The 19,704-nt window shown below is 33.1% G+C and overlaps 3 protein-coding genes across 4 annotated transcripts; 2 read left to right on the top strand and 1 right to left on the bottom strand.

Annotated features, from left to right (window-relative positions):
- Positions 1 to 336: 336 nt before the first annotated feature.
- On the top strand, positions 337 to 4,514 carry LOC105124091 (probable protein phosphatase 2C 46). Its single transcript, XM_011023960.1, has 5 exons — positions 337 to 694; positions 1,166 to 1,574; positions 1,794 to 2,161; positions 3,114 to 3,350; positions 3,818 to 4,514. Exons 2-5 carry the CDS (start codon positions 1,256 to 1,258, stop codon positions 4,085 to 4,087), a joined length of 1,194 nt encoding a protein of 397 aa, XP_011022262.1. The 5' UTR covers positions 337 to 694; positions 1,166 to 1,255; the 3' UTR covers positions 4,088 to 4,514.
- A 6,511-nt stretch (positions 4,515 to 11,025) lies between these two features.
- Positions 11,026 to 14,290, top strand: LOC105124090 (uncharacterized). The gene is made up of 4 exons (XM_011023958.1): positions 11,026 to 12,176; positions 12,515 to 12,735; positions 12,956 to 13,179; positions 13,263 to 14,290. Exons 1-4 carry the CDS (start codon positions 11,225 to 11,227, stop codon positions 14,116 to 14,118), a joined length of 2,253 nt encoding a protein of 750 aa, XP_011022260.1. The 5' UTR covers positions 11,026 to 11,224; the 3' UTR covers positions 14,119 to 14,290.
- A 383-nt stretch (positions 14,291 to 14,673) lies between these two features.
- Positions 14,674 to 17,117, bottom strand: LOC105124089 (probable serine/threonine-protein kinase NAK). Of its 2 annotated transcripts, XM_011023956.1 has the most exons (7): positions 16,583 to 17,117; positions 16,289 to 16,495; positions 16,114 to 16,182; positions 15,960 to 16,028; positions 15,810 to 15,872; positions 15,398 to 15,720; positions 14,674 to 15,285 (listed from the first exon to the last, which is right to left on the bottom strand). In XM_011023956.1, exons 1-7 carry the CDS (start codon positions 16,818 to 16,820, stop codon positions 14,818 to 14,820), a joined length of 1,437 nt encoding a protein of 478 aa, XP_011022258.1. In that variant the 5' UTR covers positions 16,821 to 17,117; the 3' UTR covers positions 14,674 to 14,817. The 2 variants fall into 2 exon arrangements, with proteins under 2 accessions (XP_011022258.1, XP_011022259.1); XM_011023957.1 differs by lacking the exon at positions 16,114 to 16,182.
- Positions 17,118 to 19,704: the final 2,587 nt, after the last annotated feature.

Genomic DNA, 19,704 nt, shown 5'->3' with positions numbered 1-19,704 from the left:
CTAATTTCTGCCGAATATAAAAATAAAAAACATCACGTATAATTCATTAGTGATTTTTAAAGGGGACATTTGTTTTTTTGGAATTCAGCCCACTTCTTAAAAAATTGATTTTTTTACTTAATTTTTTATATCTTTCGATTATTTTAGTATGTTAACATTAAAAATAAAATTTTAAAAATAAAAAAAAATATTATTTTAATATAATTAAAAAAAAAACAATCCATGAAACGAGTTCAAACAATATCAAACGAAATTGTCCTTCTATTTTTCTTTTGTTATATATGTGGAGCCCATGGTTGCCAGGTGCATTGCTGGCTTTTATAGCCATCAATTTGTTCTGTTTTCTTTTATAGGGAGGCTTTTGTCTACTTCAGAAGAACAAAGCAAAGTTTTTTTCTCCACTTCTTTCAAATTCAATCTTCGCACACTGAGATTGAAAGAGCAAAAGGGAAAAAAGAACCCACTTTTCTATCACCGCTTCTTTCAATTCTCTCGCAAAAAGAACCGAAAAGATTGAAACTTTAGTGTTTTCAGTGGAAAAAAACAGACAGCCTTCTTGTTTGTTTTTATAGTTTTGATGGATCTTTAGATCTAACCCACATGTATTGTTTTGTTTACATTAGATCTCCTTCCTTTTCATCTTGTTTAATTCAGTAGCTGATCAGAAACTGTATTGAGAGACCTAATTTTTACTGTGAGTTTTGTGTTATTACTGCTATTTTATCACTTATTTTTATGTATGTTTCGTACTTGATGTAAATGGTGTACTTGTTTTCCTTCAATCATTTTTCTTTGTTGATTTCTTGAAAGTTGCTTAATTTATTTATTTTTTTGTCTATGCAGCCAAATCTTTGAAAAGGTTCAACTTTGATGTATGGAATGTCGAGTTAGATTTGACCCTTTTGAATTTTTTTGGCTGAACATCATGTTTTTGTTCTTATGTGGTTTTCTGGGCAGTATTAGAATAAGTGTCGAGGTTGTTTGGTATTTGAGAACAGATGGACAAGGGGTTTTGATTTCAGACCTTGTTGCAAAATTTAGGATGGAAGTTGAATTCGTTTTATAATTGTTTTGATTGGATTCAATTAGAGTGTTGGTTTTACTTGTGTATGCTTCCAAATTTTGGTCTCCTTATAGTCTGTGACACGAATTGTTTTGTGTGCAGGAGGGCGACTGGTGAGATTTATTTGAGGTAGTGTTATTGCATCCAATTTGGATGTGGAGGAATTGGAGGCTGGCCCTGGTGAGATGAGGGATGTTATCAAGGTTGATAATCTTTTTGAGGGCCTGCTGGCTGCCATCCTCGGACCGTTACGTCCACTCAGGTTCGGAAGCAGCTGGCCGGCAAGATGGGCTACTTTGGTACAAAGACACCGGACAGCATATGAATGGTGAATTCTCTATGGCTGTTGTGCAGGCCAATAATTTACTTGAGGATCAAAGTCAGATTGAGTCAGGCCCGTTGAGCACTCTTGATTCTGGTCCTTATGGCACGTTTGTGGGAATATATGATGGTCATGGTGGGCCGGAGACATCACGTTATGTCAATGATCATCTCTTCCAGCATCTAAAGAGTAAGAAACCTAATCCTTGTGAGCTTGGCATGGGATTGGTCTTGAATACATAAAGTGGGTTGTCTTTTGGTTCCATCTGTTATTTTGGAATTTCATTTGATGCCTTAAGTTCAACATAAGCCCTGTAATCATTCAGTGGATGCTAGTATTCATGTTTCAGTTGGGTGGTTTAAGGTTGGGATTCTTATCTTCTTTCTGGTGATGGGCTTAATCTTGCAGGATTCACCTCTGAGCAACAATCCATGTCTGTGGATGTGATTCGGAAAGCATACCAAGCAACTGAAGAGGGATTTCTTTCTCTTGTCACCAAGCAGTGGCCTATGAAGCCTCAAATTGCAGCTGTTGGATCTTGCTGTCTGGTGGCCGTGATTTGTGGCGGTATCCTCTACATTGCCAACCTTGGTGATTCCCGAGCTGTCCTTGGGAGGCTTGTCAAGGCAACTGGAGAGGTTCTTGCCATCCAGCTGTCATCAGAGCATAATGTGGCAATAGAATCTGTCAGACAGGAGATGCATTCTTTGCATCCTGATGATTCACAAATTGTGGTTTTGAAGCATAATGTATGGCGTGTGAAGGGCTTGATACAGGTAAATTTGTTGCATGTGTATTGTTTTAGATGTTTTAAATGGCTAGCCTTTATACTTTCCTGCTTTGTTGGTATCTTGTGTTATCGTAAAATTTGAAGCAAGAATTAGATGCATGAATGCTATGAAGCATTGGAAATAGATTGAACTTGTTGTGTATGCCCTTCTTGTTAAATGTGGTTGCATCAAATGACTTTTTTGGGCTTTAGAATTCTAAGGTACACATGGTTATGGAATTTATGTTCTCTTTGTTTAGAATTCATGGTGCCTGGTCGCATTTATGATAAATGGATGGAGTACTTGCCTGCATTTGGAGCAAGTCAAATTATGCTGTAGAATTATCTGACGAGTGTTATCTGGGTGCTGATGGATCTGTAAGAGGTTCATGTTTTGCCTAGAAATCTTGGGGAGATATAGATTTTGGTTTTTTCTGTTGATGTATTGCTTGTTTACCCTTCTACTGTAAATTGCTAAGCTAACATGAGGTGGATTGAAGCCATCTTAGCATGGCTGCAAAAGAACGGAGGCTTTGGGTGGGATGGAGTTCTATGTTTATCATTGATTCCACATGATGGAAGATAAAAAGAATTGCATGCTTTAGAATTTAGGTTCTGAACAGGTGGAATGCTTTCAGACATGGTAGTGCCTTGATGCAATAACAAATCAGATTGATTGATGGTACTTGTAGAAAACACAACATTGAAGTAGTTTCTCTATAATGACGACATTGATTTCCAAGTAAATATTTAGGGTTCCATGAATGATAGTCCTAACTTGGAATGAAGTAAAATAAATATATACCATGATGACCATACTGAAAAAATAAAGACCTTTTGCCATTGTCTATGTCAATTGCAATCATAGTTTTCTGTTTTCACAATGGCTATGAAGTGCTATAATTGAGTTTCTAATGTGGATCTTAACATGGTATCATATTGTGACTAATATACCGCAGATTTCTAGATCTATTGGTGATGTATATCTAAAGAAGGCTGAATTCAACAGAGCGCCACTGTATGCAAAGTTCCGTCTTCGTGAACCTTTTAAGAGGCCTATTTTAAGCTCTGAACCTTCAATTTCTGTGCATGAACTTCAACCTCATGATCAGTTTCTCATATTTGCTTCTGATGGGCTGTGGGAGCACCTTAGCAATCAAGAAGCAGTTGACATAGTTCAAAATCATCCCCGCAATGTAAGAATTTATTCAAGCATAAACTGGAGATTAACAAATGTTGCCTAGAAATGAATTTTCTTTGTTTTTTTTTTCTGGCTAAAAATAGATTGTGGAATTTATTTTGTTGTCCTTTGCTTACTGCATTTCCTTGTGAAGCAATGTACATGCTTCTCGCCTGAATTTTTTTGTCCTTAATTGCATCAATCTTTTCTTTTAACTAGAGTGCGGGCGAAATTTTTTTGCACTTGCATTTCAATTGATGTACTTTAATTTTTAGGAGTTTTGGCACGAATTATGCATCAGCTTGCTATTGCACACTCTCTGCCTCCTGTATTGTAGAATATTGAAATTGGCATGCGACTTGAGGGGCAAGCATTTCATTGTTGGAATTGAATGATTTCTGACGACAGCAGTCATATTAAGTGCTATGTAAGGAAATCTCAATGCAAAAATTATAATCCAGTGGTCGCCTAATCTATGTACAGGGAATTGCTCGAAGGCTCATAAAAGCTGCATTGCAAGAAGCTGCTAAGAAAAGAGAAATGAGATACTCGGACTTGAAGAAAATTGACCGTGGTGTCCGTCGGCATTTCCATGATGACATCACAGTAGCAGTTGTATTTCTTGATGCAAATCTTGTGAGCAGAGCTAGCACAGTCAAAGGGCCTTCTGTCTCTGTTAGGGGAGGTGGGATTCACCTACCTGCAAAAACCCTGGTCCCCTGTGCCACTCCAATGGAGCTTAATAGCACTTAAAGAAAGCTGGCACATAATACTGTTATACCATGGGCTGAACCTTCTTGGAACTTCCATGATGGCATCTACTGCAATTTTCAAGAGAGGGAGAGAGGAGGTGATATCCTTCAATTAATTTTTTAATGTACAATGTAACATCTTAACTTGGGACATGTATTTTGTTTAGTTTCTGAGCACACGAGCTGAGAGATTTGGGGAAATCGAGGTGCAAAGTAGATATGGAAGGTTCCTTCTTGAGGACGAACTTCTTGATGCATTCATTGTACCCTCTTTCCCGCTCTTTATCTTGGAGTCTTTGTTGTTTCTGTAAATTATTTAAAACAGATGCCCAAAGCATATGTACCTGCGTTTTGCATGTTCTTCTTCCAGTGACATTGTGAGCAGTACCCGACTCTTGTATTCTGTGACTAAGGAAACTGTTAGGCTCTATCCTGACACGCATTTAGCCCATCAATCAGTGAATTCTTCCCCCACGCTCCTTTCCTTGTTCTTTTTAAATACCTGGGAATTATGGAACTGAAGGCTGGCAAAATCATGTGTCTGAGAATGGGGAAAGCATGGAGAGGGGAGGTGAGTGTATTTAAGGCTGTATGATTGTTTTTCGGGTGCTTTTTAGGATGAAATGTATTAAAATAATTTTTTTAATTTTAAAAAAATTATTTTTAAAATTAGCATATCAAAACATTTTAAAATATATAAAAACAATTAAATATTAAAAAATTCATTCTCAAAACAATCTCGTAATCCAGAAATTAATGACTTCAATAGTGACCCTCCAAAATTCCAAATGGCCAAATCTACAGAATGCCCTAGAAAAACAAAACTGGAATCTACCCCCCCTGTTGCCGTGAAGGTTCTCTATCCACTTGGATGGTTGGTTGTCAGACTAGTGAATGAATCAGGCATCAGATTCCGTTCAAACTCCGAAGAAATATAAGCACCATGAAGGCATGAACCCTTCAATATCAGATGCCCTAGAAAAAGGGAAAGCAGAGAATGAAGAAAATGATTTTCCAATGTACTTCATGGTATGTGGTGGCAAACATTGACCAGAAAGGTGCTTCTCCCTAAATTGATATACCCCTGCAAATGCATGGCGTTTACCAAACTGCGACGGAGACCAGACCTTCACACTGTCCGGCCACTGCTAGTGGTTCTACACTTGCGAACTCACACTGTCCGGCCACTGCTAGTGGTTCTCCACTTTTTTAATAAGCAGCAGACAAGCTTATTTACTGCTTGCCCTATTGGGCTGTTTTTTTATTTTTATTCAACAGCCAAAGCAGGTTCACATTAATCTAGAAGAGACCCTACACCACCACTAAATTGTCCCTTCGTTTCACTTTCTAGTGGCACAATTCTCAATACATCGATAGCCCCCACCCCACACCCATTATTCTCTCTTGTCAAACTGTTCCGCCATTTTCTGCCTGCCAGACTAATATTTGGTGGCTTTTTTTTTCTTTTTAAAGTAGCACAGTAATAAAATAACACTGTTTAAAATTTATTTAGAAAAATTGTGTGGTTTGGTGAGTTATATATAATATTAGTGAGGTGTACTTGATGTATCGGGGGGTTAAATTTTTTATTATAAAAAATATTAAAACATATTAATATTTAAAAGTATTAGATTTCTTTATAAAAATCTAGTTATAATATCTAATTTAAAAGTAATATTTATATTATTAAATATTATACTTATAGTATTACTAATAATAATATTTAATTTTTTTGACTCAAGTTTTTATAAGTTTTTATTATTTAAAATTAATTTTTTTATAGTAATAATATTTTAAAAAAATATATTAATAATAATAACAATAAAAATATTAAGAATAATATAAATAATTATAAACTTGAGTTTGACACGCGCGCCTAGCAACAATTTTTGAGGGTTTGGTTCTCTTAATAAAATAAAATAATAATAATATTATTATTAAACTTATATGACTCGAGTCTTTATAGTTTTTAATTCATTCAAATTAAATTTATTATATTTTTAATAATAATAATAATAATTTTTTTAAATTTCATAATAATAAAAATAATAGCACTATTAAGAATAAAAATAACACTAATAATCATAATAATAATAATAATAATAATAATAACGATGACGATGACTACGATAACAACAACAATAACAACAACTTTTAATTTTACAGATCAAATCAAATCTATGGTTTTTTCAAAAATAATAATATTTTTTTAAAATAATAATTATTATATTAATAATAATGAAAAAATAATATTATTAATATTATTAAACATATTTGACCTAAATTCTTATAGTTTTTAATTTTACCTTCCAAATTAAATATATTGTTGTTTTCAATATTAATAATATTTTTAAAAAATTTATTAATTATTATATTAGCAATATTTATTATAATAAAAATAATAATATTTTTAATATTAATAATAATATTAAACTTGCATGACCCAAGTTTAAATGGGTTTGGCTACAATGTCAGACCCAAAAGTCTTGGGTCTAACAATAACTCTAGACTTAGAAGTCTTGGATGTGAACATGGTTGCAAAGTCTTGTCATAAAAATACGATAAGTAAATATAAAAAATTAATATAGAATAATAAAAAAAATTAATTGAAAAGAAAAAAAACAAAGAAAAAAACAAAACAAAGCACTATTCTAATGAATAGTGTTTTGCAAAGAGAGGTACAGTAAAATCCCCTTATGAAATTATGATAATCTAATGGAAAATAAACAAAACAAATCAAATCATTAAGTTTAATTCTCAATTAGATCGATATTAAAGATAAAATTGAAAAAAGAAACCTTATTAAAAAAAAATCTTAATTAATTGAGTTAACTTGTCAAACCTAATATTCGTGTTATGAGAGTATGATAACCAAATAGAAGAAAAAATTAATATTAACAAACTAAATAACAAAAAAATTAATTAAAAAAAAGCAAAAAAATAAAAAAATAATAATATTTATAATACAAATAATAATATTTTTAATATTATTAATAATAATATTAAACTTTTATAACTATATTATTAATAATAATATTAAACTTTTATGACTCAAGTTTAAATGGGTTTGACTACAATATCAAATCCAAAAACCTTGGGTCTCGCTGTAACATTAAACCTAAGAATCTTAGATGTGAGTTTGATTACAAGGTTGTATCATGAAAATGTGATAACTAAATAAGAAAAAAATTAATATTAAAGAATAAAATTAAAAAAAAAGATTAATTAAAAAAAACCAATGCACTATTTCAATAAATAGTATTTTACGAGGACGGGTACAATAAAATCCCCTTATTAGATCACAATAATCTAATGAAAAATCAACAAAATAAATTATGAAATTTAATTTTCAATCAAATCGATATTAAAATATAAAAATAAAATAAAAAACTAATTAAGATAAAAAAAACTAAATCAACTGAGTTAACCCGTCAAATCTGAGATCTGTGTCATAAGAATATGATAATAAAAGAGAATATGATAACTAAAAGCATCAACTATGAAATACACACATACCCACATACAATGCCATTCATAGTAAAAAGTTAATTTCCTTTAGTTATATTTTATTTTTCTAAAATTATCATAAGCCACAATTATTATAATATTTATAATTGAAAGTCACAAATGAGATATATTAAAGGTATGATTGATACGATGCTTGAAAATTTTTAATTTTTTTAATGGTTTTAGATTGTTTTGATATACTATCAAAAATAATTTTTTAAAAAAATATATTTTCACATATTTTTAAATAAAAAACACTTTAAAATGTAAGATTTACAACACTCTCAAATAGATCCTAAGAGTGTATTTGTTTTTGTGTTTAAAAACCGTTTTTGAAAATTTTAAAATTTGTTTACTTCAAATGAATTTTTTTATGATTTGGGATCGTCTCAATGTGCTAATGTCAAAAATATTTTTTAAAAAATATTATTTTAATGCATTTTCAAACAAAAAACTCTTTGAATAACAATCAATATCACAATACTAAATATCACATGTCGCACATGGGAGGGCGACAAATCCAGAGTCAGGGGTCAAGGAATAACCACCTAGTTGTTTGATTTAGGGTTACTAGAAAATCCGAGTATATTAGTCTTAACAAAAGATTCTAAAGATAAGAGACTAGTTATGGTTAGCAAATATATTAGCTCTAGCGTAATTTACTTACCGTAAACTAAGCTGCATTGTATGATTTAGATATGATTTAAAGTGTTTAATAAGTTCTTAACCAATTATCTATCTATGACTTATAATAAAGATTTACTCCTATGAATAAATCTATCCATGGTTCACCTATTCTGGAAAGCAAAATAATTCTCTATAACTTTTATATTGTGGTGAAAAATAATCATAATTAAAATTAGTGAATATCTAAAATAATTCTTCAAATTTTCTGGTCAACTCTTGTTATTTTAGTATCAATCTACTTATAAGTCAAATATTTATACCAAGATATTGACCATTAATTTTCATAAATTGAATTTTTTTAGGGTTATTGAAATAATGACCAAATTTTTAAGGAATTTTACAAACTTATTGTAAATTTAAAAAAAACATAAAGGAAAATCAACATAGATATTTTCTAAAACCATGCTAAAAAACATATTTCTCTCTCTTTTTTAATAAATAAAAATGTATTTTTTTTATAAGAATTGGGTCTTATGCAACAAACAAAATCATTTTTGATTTTAAAAAGAATTTTTTTAGGATCAAGCCTGGCAAAACTATATTTTTATTCAAAATAAAATTGTCTAAACAGGTCTAAAGACGTGTTTACCAAATATACCTTTAAGCTACAATCTCTCTTATCAAAATAGTAACAAACCAAATAAATCCTTAAGTATTTGATGCAATTTTAACCTAAACAAGTCAACCTGAAAACACTAGTCAACCAAGAACCAGATAAAAAATCTAAGGTTTAACCTAAAATCTAAACCATAAAAAATGGATCAAAACTAAAATAAAACACAAAAAATATAAATTTTTCTAACAAAAACATAACCAAGAAAAATGAAGATCATGAAAAACAATAAAAAAAAATTCAAATTCAAACCCAACAACGTAAACATCAAACTAGACCAAATTTCAAACAATAAAAGGCATTGTTTTATTCACAATCAAGCATATATCAAAAATCAAGTATCCATTTGTTTTGACTCTTACTCAAACATCATAATTTTTATTAAAAGTAGGTTTCAATTTAAAATCAAAATTCTAAGATTAACACTTACAAAAACACGTTATCGGTGCATGAAAACTCTAGATTGTTTACTAGTGATGATATAAAAACTTGCAAAAACCAAAGTCAAATCAAAATGAGATATAAAACTAATATTCAAGATAATATTCTTTCAATTAACATGAAAAAAATAAACTCAGGTTGCTTAGAAAATCCAGCATACACTGTCAAATCCAAAAAAATACATTTTAAACCTCCAAAAGAAGCTCTTTTAGCCCTAATAAACTATATTAACATAAACAATAGGTTTGAATTAAAAAAACTAATAAATAACCTCAAATCATTAAGAACATGAATAAGATTTTAACATAAAACTGTGATCCTACTATTAGTCAATGAAAATATCAAAACTCAATCTAAAAATGATTGTTTAGACCTAGATTAAACTCAAGAATCAACAACATGAATCGGTAATCTAAAAAAATTGAAAATGCATGTATTTGCATAGTTGGGAGTGTTATTTTAGATTTGCAGTAAAAAAATCTTTCAGTCTTTAAGGCTTCACACTTGACCAATAAGAGAAATATAAAGGAATTAAAATAAAAAATATACTAATCATGTTGATTACTCTTGAGCTACGCAAGGTGCTTTAACCACTCGCACTGCTTTTACCATCCTTGCACTTGTGCTTGGAATGTCTCTTTCATGCTCAAAAGGAAAAATAATTGGGCTATTATGCATTTACATGAACACAGTTGTTGTGAATTTATGACAAAACCCCACCAAAAATATATCACTATAAGGTTCTTTGAAACTCTACTTTTTGAGTAGCCAGCCACCTCAAAATCTCACCATGATCATAGGCATTACCTTTTTTTCCTGTGTGCTCTGTATAAAAATGATTATTTTTTAAAATATATTAAAAGAATATTTAAAAAAAATTATTTTTAATGTCATTATATTAAAATAATTTTAAAAAATATTTTCCATAGTGTTCCAAAGGCGTTTTCAAACACTCCGTAATTGAGTGGGCCGCTTGTTAAACATTAGTCAAGCAGTGGTTTTCACATTATCCTGATTCCTGAAGAGAAAAGTTGACGTGATTTGATTTTTGTGACTACAGAAAAAAAAAAAAAACAAAGCAAGAATTGCTTTTGACTCTTCGAATCTTTCTTTCTTCTCAGTCACTCGCTCAATGGGCCTAGGGCAACAAGACACCAGCTAAAAATATCAGCAAAAATCTAGCAAAATCTCTCTATGTATGGCAATGGAGTAAGTGGGGGGGTTTAGGGCTATTCACTTTTTCGGTCCATCTTGCAAACAGAGAGCTTTTAAGATCTTGACATCGTCGGTGCTATGCCAATGCCATTTTTCTCTGTTTGGAATCTTGGATAGTACTGAATTCAACATTATTTTCCATGGAACATGCACTGGTTTGGTGCCAATAAGGTCTTTAGTTAGCTATTTGTCTCTTGCTCCGACTTTGGCCCAGCTGTTTCTCTTTTCTTCTACTAAAATCCAAACCCCTTGCATTGTGAATTTATCAGTTACCATCTGCTTGTGTGATTCTCTTTCACTTTTCCAACATTACGTACGCGAGTGTTTGATTGTTTTTTATTAAAGTGTTCTTAGTTTTTTTAAAAAATAATAAGCCCATGTCTTTAGACTTCTTGATAGATAGAGTTCTTCATATATATATATAAGATGGTGATGTTAAAAATAACAAAAAAAAAATAAAAAAACACATATTAAGAATTGTAAAAGAAAAAAATTATTTATAAAAAACAAGTCTCAGACACCCCTCCCTTTCCTTAACATCCAACCACATCATCCACCATTTTTTGCACCTCCAAGGGAAATCTATCTCTAGTTTCTTACACTAAACAAGGTTGTTTCTTTCTTCTTCTTCTTCTTCTTTTTTGTGGTCACAAGACAGTACATTGTCGGCGTCAAATGGGGTGTGCAGTGTCAAAGCAAGAAGAAGAAGACAATGTGGTCTCGCTGTGTAGAGAAAGAAAAAGACTGCTTAAGTTCGCTGTAGAGAGAAGGTATGCTTTTGCAGATGCTCAATGTAAATATAACCAGTCTCTTTATGGAGTAGCAATGGCTTTAAGGTTGTTTGTTGCAAGACATTCATCTCCAAATTCTCCTTTCCTTATTACCTTCCCTTCTACATCTTCTACTAATGACCCTAAAGAGACCCTTATTTGCAATTCCAACTTTCATCAACAAAGACCAACTGAAGCCACGCATGCGACTATTTCATGTCAAGACTCGGTTTCTAAAGTGTCTTTAGTGTCTCCCAAGTTAGAGACTAAAAAACAAGAAGTTCAAGAATGTAGTGATAGTGAGGATTTTGAAGAAGAAGGTGACAGTGAAGATGGAGGAGGGGTTTGCTCACATTTTTATGGCAATGAAGATGGGGAAGCAGTTTGTGATCATTTTTATGACGAGGCGAGTCCATTAATGCCATCATCAGAGAGGGGATTTGGTTGGGATTTTTTTAACCCTTTTGATGAAGTGAGGACTGAAGTGGTAAATGGATTTCGTCAAAGCTCTGATGAGGATTTCAGGGCTGTGAGAGAGAAGGAGGGGATTCCTGAGCTAGAAGAAGTAAATGAGAGAGTACAGAGTGAGAATGAACAAGTGGATATGAAAATTGGTGATGTGGGTTGCAAAGAGAGTGGGGTTAGTGATGTGAAAAGTGGGGATAGTGCTAATGTTGAATTAGGAGAGAGCAAGGGTTTAAGAGTGATTGATACACCAACAAAGGGGAGGGAATTGCTGGAAGCATTGAAGGATATTGAGGACCATTTTATTAAGGCTTATGATTCTGGTTTGGAAATTTCAAGGATGCTGGAAGCCAATAGGGTTCAATTTCTATCTGGTTTGGATGAAATCAAAGGTAGGCTTTTGTTCTTCTGCTTGTTGATGTGCTGTTTTTAATTGATTGCAATTTATGTCTATATTTTGGTGTGGCTGTGATCATTTACTTGGAGTAAAGAATTAACCAGTAAACACTTCTATAGTTTCTCTCAACTTTTAACTAGGTTTTCAAAACTGTTATAATCGTCCTTGTTACTGTGCTTCAATGGCACAGATTCTGCTTAGTTATTGTTCCTAAAATTTGTGTCAAATTCTTAATTTAATTACAAGAAAGCAAAATTCCTCTGTCTGTTGCACATTCCTTAAATTCCAGCTAGGCAATTACCTTGTCAGTTCATTCATATCTTCTGGTTGCAGAGAGCTCAAATAAGCTTGCCCGATCAATTACCTGGAGCCGTTCCCTCTCATCTCGGTCCTCTTCTTCTAAAAGTCTCCTTTCATCTAGCTCTGTCAGTTCTTCCATGTGGACAGAACTCAAGAGTGATCTATTTGATGACTATGGGATGGATGCAGGGAGCCACTCCTTGACCCTTGGACGATTATATGCTTGGGAGAAGAAACTTTATGAGGAAGTGAAGGTTAATTACAAATCCCATTGGTCACGTTCAACTCTGAAATCCAAGTTGCCTGTTCGCTATCTTTGTAAATTTATTAGAAGGGCACATGGCTTTCTTATACCAATACCTTATCCGTTGATATATCTTGCAATGAAGTATCAGTTCTATAATGCTGCAGGCATATGCTTGTTGCTTTGATGTCACTCAATTAACATTAATATAGTTCCTTTAACATGCTCAGGCTGGAGAGCAGACCAGGAAACTCTATGTACGAAAATGCTCTCGTTTGAGAAATCAGGATACTTCTGAAGGGGGCCTCCACTTGATAGATAAATCATGTGCTGAAGCAAATGACTTGCATAGTCGAATCTCAGTTGCGCTGCGAAGTGTGGAATCAATCTCTGACAGAATCCAGAAATTGAGAGATGAAGAGTTGGAGCCGCAACTTGTAGAACTGCTACATGGGTAAGTAGATCTTTTTTGAAGGAGATAAGAAGAGGATGTTTCAAATTAGTTGTGTAATGACATCCAAACTTCCACTTATGCAGCCTAATGAGGAACTGGAAGATGATGTTGGAATCCCACGAAACCCAAAATCGAGTAATGCTTGAAGTGAAATATTTCAACTCTCCAGCATATGGGAAGTTCTCCAATGACTCTCATCGTCTCGCTACTCTTCAACTTGAGGCAGAACTTGACAATTGGCATTCCTCTTTCACTGCTTATGTATCTACACAGAAGGCATACATTGAAGCTCTTGGTGGTTGGCTATCCCAGTTTGTTTCTCCAAAAGTTGAATTCTGCTCCAGTGGCAACTCTTTAGCCCGTCCTTATAGAATAAATTGGCCACCATTGGTAGTAACCTGTCATGATTGGTTAGCATGCCTAGATAAGTTGCCACGTAAGACTGTTGCTTGTGCCATGAAGAGCTTTGGAAAGGATATCCATGCCCTATGGAATCAGCAAGGAGAAGAACAACAACAAAAGAGGAAAGTTGATGGATTGGCCAAAGAACTTGACAGGAGGACTCTGGCATTCCAGAGAGCAGAGAGGAGGATTCTTGAATCCAAGATTTCTGAGCAGGAATCTAAATTGACGGCGCGTAACTGCATAGAATACATAGCTGAAAGGAAAAATCAATTGGAAATGTTCAGGAAGAGGCTAGATGAAGAGCAGGGAAAGCACCTTGCTAGCATGCAAGAGACACATGGGATCACCATAAATGGATTTCAGAGAGGATTTTCTTCAGTTTTTGAGTCCTTGGCTGAGTTTTCGAAGGCAACGGTAAAGATGTATTCTGATCTCGTTACGTACATGAAAAATGCAAAAACAGAAGAGAATAATGATAGTAACATATCCTATATGGAAGAGATGGGATCCCAGGCTCCAAGTTGTAAGGCATAATAGGTGAAAATAGAACTACTGTAGTGTTTTGAGAATCTTGCAGGCTTTTCCAATCCTTTGTTTCTCAAAAAGGGAATTGCATAGTGAGGTTCTTAAATAGTTGTATCATATTCTTGGAGACAGCTAGTTGTTTTAATCCATGTTTGATGTCATGGTTTAACCATGCTTTTGATTTTTTTATTTTTTTTTAGTTTTAAATTATTATTTTTTTGTGTTTGTGAGTTATTTTGATGTGTTGTCAAAAATAAATTTTAAAAATAAAAAAGTATTATTTTAATATATTTTTTTGAAAAAAAAACATTTTGAAGAGGAAGAAGGAAAAGTGGCTAACAATAAAAATAACATCTCCGATAGCAGAAGGCAATTAAAGGAAATGCTAGAAATGATGCAACATTAGCTATTCTTCCGGTCCTCTTCTAGGAAATCCCATGGTTGCTCAAGCGCATAAGTTCTACTTTGTCATTTTTGGGAAAAACTGAAAGGAAATTCCAGTACCAGATAAAGTCAGAGATTAAGCAGACTACAAACTTCTCTGCCTAATTTTGATGAACAGAACAAATCAAATATCTCAGGACAAATATATAAGAAGGGCTATCAACAATGTGCCAAAACCGCTCCCCAACCCTTCTAGTGAAGGAGGTATCACTGGCATGAAGAGAAAGTTGCGTTGCTAAAGCTCAAGCACGACCAATTACATGTTCAACTGATCTCTTCTTTGCTTGTCTCTTCGCTTATTCCTCTCAAATTGTTCTTATCAATGTCAATGTTGACACTAGCAGCCTCTAAACACTTCATGCTTGTGCTGTGAAACAAGATGCTATCCATCTCAACGTGAAACCTTTGAAATCCAACACCATCTATGCTGACAAAACTCTGGGAATTTTCATATGATCTTCGAGGTCCACGATCCCTTGATCTACGAGAACTGCTTGATGATCTCCAATAATCCTTTGAAGGTTCTTCGTCGACGAAGTTATCGGCTAAATATAAGGCCTCTTCTAGCTCTTGCCACACCCGGGTCATCGTAGGCCGGTCTTTAGGATTTTTCACTACACATCTCAGACCAAGTTCTCCCATCTTTAGCATCATTTCCATGTCGCAGGAATCTGTTAGAAGATTAGCATCTAAAATTTCTTCAACCCTGCCACTTTCTAAGCTAGGCCTTGCCTGCATTTTAGCAACATACATCATCTCATTTCAACTATGAAGAAAAAAATATTAAAACCATTGCTAAATGATGATCTGCATCAAGTTGAGTTCTATATCTAGTTATGCATACCCATTCAATTATATTGTAGTTTGACGGATTTCTTGTTAAATCAACTGCAGGCCGGGCAGTGACAAGCTGCAAGAGTATGACTCCAAAGCTGTATACATCACTAAAAGGACTTAAATGACAGCTTGAACAATAGGCAGGATCAAGGTATCCCGGAGTTCCTTTGATCTGGCTACTGACATAAGATTGATCCCCAATAGGTCCCATCTTCACTAGCCCAAAATCTGAAACTTTTGCTTCAAAACCATCTCCTACTAGAATGTTACTAGGTTTTATATCGCGGTGGATTATGCTAGGCTTGATCCCATCATGTAAATGAGCTATGCCTGCAATTTTTCAGTAACGTCATGATAAATAGTTAGTACTCTTTTCAGTTTTATTATTTTCTAGAGACAGTAATTAAGAGGACACGTACCCTTAGCTGCTCCAATGGCTATGTTTACTCTTTGCCTCCAAGTTAAGCTTCTCCCTCCTTTTCCTACAAGGAAATCATGCAGATGATGAACAAAACGTCACATATTTGAGAAAGCAAAGCAGATATTACAAGCAAGAAGTCGAAGCTTACCGGTAATGTAATCAAGCAAAGAACCATTTGGTACATACTCATAAACCAGCATTTGTGTTCTTTTTGCTCCTGTTTGAGACAACGTTAAGCATATACACGTTTAGTACATGCACAGAAAACAAAGACAACAACTCAATATGCAACATTTCTATACCAGTTTGTTCACAAAATCCGACCAAGCCAACAAGGTTTCTGTGCTTTACTTTGGAAAGCAGATTCACTTCTGTTTCGAAAAAAAGAATACACGCAAGGATAGATCAGCCACTCAAACTCATAAGCCTCACAAACTTTTAAGCTTGTACATGCTTGCATTGGTTGATCAGGCTTACCATTTCTAAATTCTTCGGTGTTCTGGTATGATTCAGCATGGGCTCTCTTGATCGCTAGAGCAGTACCCTCCAATTCAAAAGTCCCTTTGTAGACATTGGCAAATGCACCAGACCCCAACAAGCTATCATCACTAAAGTTCTTCGTAGCCCTCTCTAACTCCTCCAACTGAAATTGCCTCAGTGATAATGTGCCAGCTTTCAAACTTCCTAATCCTCCACAACCACTCAACTGATCAGTTCACAAAATAGAAGGTTCACATTTATCATAGAAGGCAAATGTTGTCTCACACTAACCTTTATGTAACCAGTATCTTTGCCAAAAAATTGGAAAGAGTCTTCTCCTGAAAAACAAACAGAGTGAAGTAACAACTGATATTGTTACAATCCCAATAATTAGTGCTCCCCATATATGTTTATCATGCCTTCGATTATTATTAGCAATTCTGGTCTCATGAATTAGCGGTGGCGGTGCTGGTGAATTGGGAAATGATGTTGGTTGGGTTGCCAAATAATAGTAGCTCTTTGCTGCCATCTTAACTTGAATGCATATAAATTTTGCCCTGTAAAACTAGCTGGCTAGGATAGCTTTAGATGCACTACTTGCATTTTCTTTAGTCTTGACACATCATTACCCTAGAATGTGATAGATTAAAGAAGAGAAAGAGAGTATTGATGAAGAGGGAAGATCGCTGTCGGAAAGGATGCAGTTTTTAGTCACAAAAATTGAAACCATTGCCGGCAGACCAATATTTACAAAGCAAGTATATATCTTATAGAGTCACTCTCCATATGACATAATTCAACGACTAAGTCTTCTCTTCGGACGGCATATAATCCATGCAAACTTGAGGACCTCTACGTAATACATGAGTTTTTGTGTGTCATCATTCGCTATGAACAAAATTAGAAATGGTAACTCCAAGCTTAATTAAGGTTCAAAATGTATTAATATAAGCATTAGCATGATTCCCCTTCACTGCATCACAGCATTGTTTTGTTGCATGCTTGTTGTCTGCATGATTCCTGGATCATTAATTAATGTTTAGTGATGCTAACACGTGGTATTCTGTCGTCTTTAGGACTACCTGATTGGAAAATATTCTTTGCAGAATATAATATTTAATTAATTTTGATATTCATGGGAGGATAATAGATAGATACTGATTCAACATCTTGATAGGAACCTAGATGATGGATTTAACTGACCAGCTAATTAGCATTAAGCTTGTATATCTGTTAAGATTTTGTCATTGAATTTTGAGAAGATTGTATGTTGTCTCTTGTTGTTGTTTGGTCTGTGCACTTAATTATTAAATGGGTTAGACAATTGCTAGTCTTACCTTAATGATAAATATTATAGTGGTGGTCTCGGACTCTCATGGACTGTTTCGAGTGCATGTGTGTGCGGGAGAGAGAGGGCTTTAAGAAACATTGGCGAAAGTCATCATTTGTTTTTACACGTCTACGAAAGAAATCTTCAGTACTGGTGGATTGCCAAGATTTCATTTTGAGCTAAATTAAAATTCCTTTTATTGTACAAATCATTGGAATTTAGAATATCTTAATTAAGTTCAACGACTTCCGAGTTTATTAATATTCAAAATGTATTTAATTTTTTGTATAAAAAAACTTTAAATTTGAGACTTTTTTACACAAAAATAGCTACAATTCCTTGGATTAAAAGAGCTTTTACATTGAAAAAGCAAACTTGATAACTCTAATCATTAAATTTAAAAATAAAATAAAAAAATAGATATGGGTATGATCTTTTTCATTGGATTTGTTAGCGGCTTACTCGTCTACTATGAAATATGCTTCAATTAATTTCATCCTAACGATTGAGTAATGTTTTCATCCTTCGGAACATCATAATATATAATAGAAAAACTCTTTTAATTTTAGTTTTTAAAAATAGTTTTGAGTAATGTGAACTTTTAAAGTACTTTTTTTTATGGCATCTTAATTAATATCTTGCATATATATCATTACCACAACATAATTAACAAACTATAAGGACAACACCAAACACTGGTAATCGTGGTAATCTTTATCCGAGTGTATTCACACCATACTATGTTTACAAAAAAAATTCCTTCCTTTTTATCCTATGATTCACCTTTTTCTTTTCTACTAACATGATATAACCACAAAGTCTTTATCTTTTTTGCCATAACATAGTATATAATGAAGATAATATTTATCAAAGGTTTTTATCCTTATCACATTGATGTGTATATAATGATTGATAAAAGAGCAGTACTTGCAGTGTAGTAGAAGTGCCTAACTAGTTAAGGAGTTACACAAAGTTTTGTAACATATACTTTTAATACATGAGTGGAGTGTGAATAAAATTTTCAAGGAGAATTTTTCTATGAAGAGTTAGAGAGCCACCAGACTTCTAGGAGGAATTCCTGTATTAACTGTTAGCAACTGGATGTACTGACTAGGATGACAATAGTTTGAAGATGGTTAAGTGTTTTGCAAGCTACTAGGATACAAGAAAAAACAAAGTATTTTTCTTGACAAGTAAGATATATATACAAAATATTTATAGGTAAAAATACTTTTATTGTATTCTTTTAAATTAGTCAAAGTTGTTTATCTTAGGTTTGACTGCCCTAGAGGGGTTTTTTATCTTTTGAAATTTTTTTTATTTATAACCAAATAAATTTTCCATTTAAGTTTTCCACACTTATATTTATTTAGTTATTGATCAATGTTTGCAAAGTGGTTAGTAGATTGCTTCTTAACATAAAAGGAACAAAAACCAGACTATCAAATGGTATCAGAGTAAGTTCACTTATTCTAAAATGAATCTATTTTTCCTGTTAAACATGTAAATATTGAATTCTCCACTATAATTCAACAATAAGTATAACTACTAGAAGTTAAAGATGAAAGATTTCCTCAAATCACTATATAAGAAAGCCTGGTACTCAGTTAATTATGAATGGGCCAAGCTTGAAATTCTTTTCAACTACTAGACCAAAGACAAATCCACTGATTATAATTGGAATAATAATGGCCTGAATATTTATTTATGATAGTGTCTCCTGGTGAATCTAATAGAATCTCATGTGTGAGATAGACAAGGAAACTTGGGATATTGAAGTTACTCATGAGGGAACCAAGATAATGAAAAACTCTAAATTACAAATACTAGCCTCAAGATTTGAGGAGATAAGAATACTGAAAATTGAATCTTTTAATGATTTTTACGCCAAAAATAATGATATTGTATATTCCAGGTTTAATAGAGGAGAAAAAATAGAGGACTCATGAAATATAAAAAAGATTTTAAGATGTATGCATGAAAGATTTCAGCCAAATGTAACAAAAATAAAAGAAAATAAGGATTTGGACACTATACGTGTTGAAAAATTGGTAGGTTCCTTATAAACTCATAAATCTACATT

The sequence above is a fragment of the Populus euphratica genome, unplaced genomic scaffold (genome assembly GCF_000495115.2).
Source record: "Populus euphratica unplaced genomic scaffold, PopEup_1.0 scaffold12.1, whole genome shotgun sequence".
NCBI classification, from domain to species: domain Eukaryota; kingdom Viridiplantae; phylum Streptophyta; class Magnoliopsida; order Malpighiales; family Salicaceae; genus Populus; species Populus euphratica.
Note: the sequence above shows the minus strand (reverse complement) of the source record. Positions and strands in the feature narration are given on the sequence as shown.

Coding starts and splice junctions, on each gene's coding strand:
- LOC105124089 (XM_011023956.1), bottom strand. CDS start 16,820: ATGGCAGCAAAGAGCTACTATTATTTGGCAACCCAACCAACATCATTT. Junction 16,183..16,288: donor CACCGAAGAATTTAGAAATG/GTAAGCCTGATC, acceptor TTTTCGAAACAG/AAGTGAATCTGCTTTCCAAA. Junction 16,029..16,113: donor CGGATTTTGTGAACAAACTG/GTATAGAAATGT, acceptor TGTCTCAAACAG/GAGCAAAAAGAACACAAATG.
- LOC105124090 (XM_011023958.1), top strand. CDS start 11,225: ATGGGGTGTGCAGTGTCAAAGCAAGAAGAAGAAGACAATGTGGTCTCG. Junction 12,177..12,514: donor TGGTTTGGATGAAATCAAAG/GTAGGCTTTTGT, acceptor TTCTGGTTGCAG/AGAGCTCAAATAAGCTTGCC. Junction 12,736..12,955: donor AACTTTATGAGGAAGTGAAG/GTTAATTACAAA, acceptor TAACATGCTCAG/GCTGGAGAGCAGACCAGGAA.
- LOC105124091 (XM_011023960.1), top strand. CDS start 1,256: ATGTTATCAAGGTTGATAATCTTTTTGAGGGCCTGCTGGCTGCCATCC. Junction 2,162..3,113: donor GTGTGAAGGGCTTGATACAG/GTAAATTTGTTG, acceptor AATATACCGCAG/ATTTCTAGATCTATTGGTGA. Junction 3,351..3,817: donor TTCAAAATCATCCCCGCAAT/GTAAGAATTTAT, acceptor ATCTATGTACAG/GGAATTGCTCGAAGGCTCAT.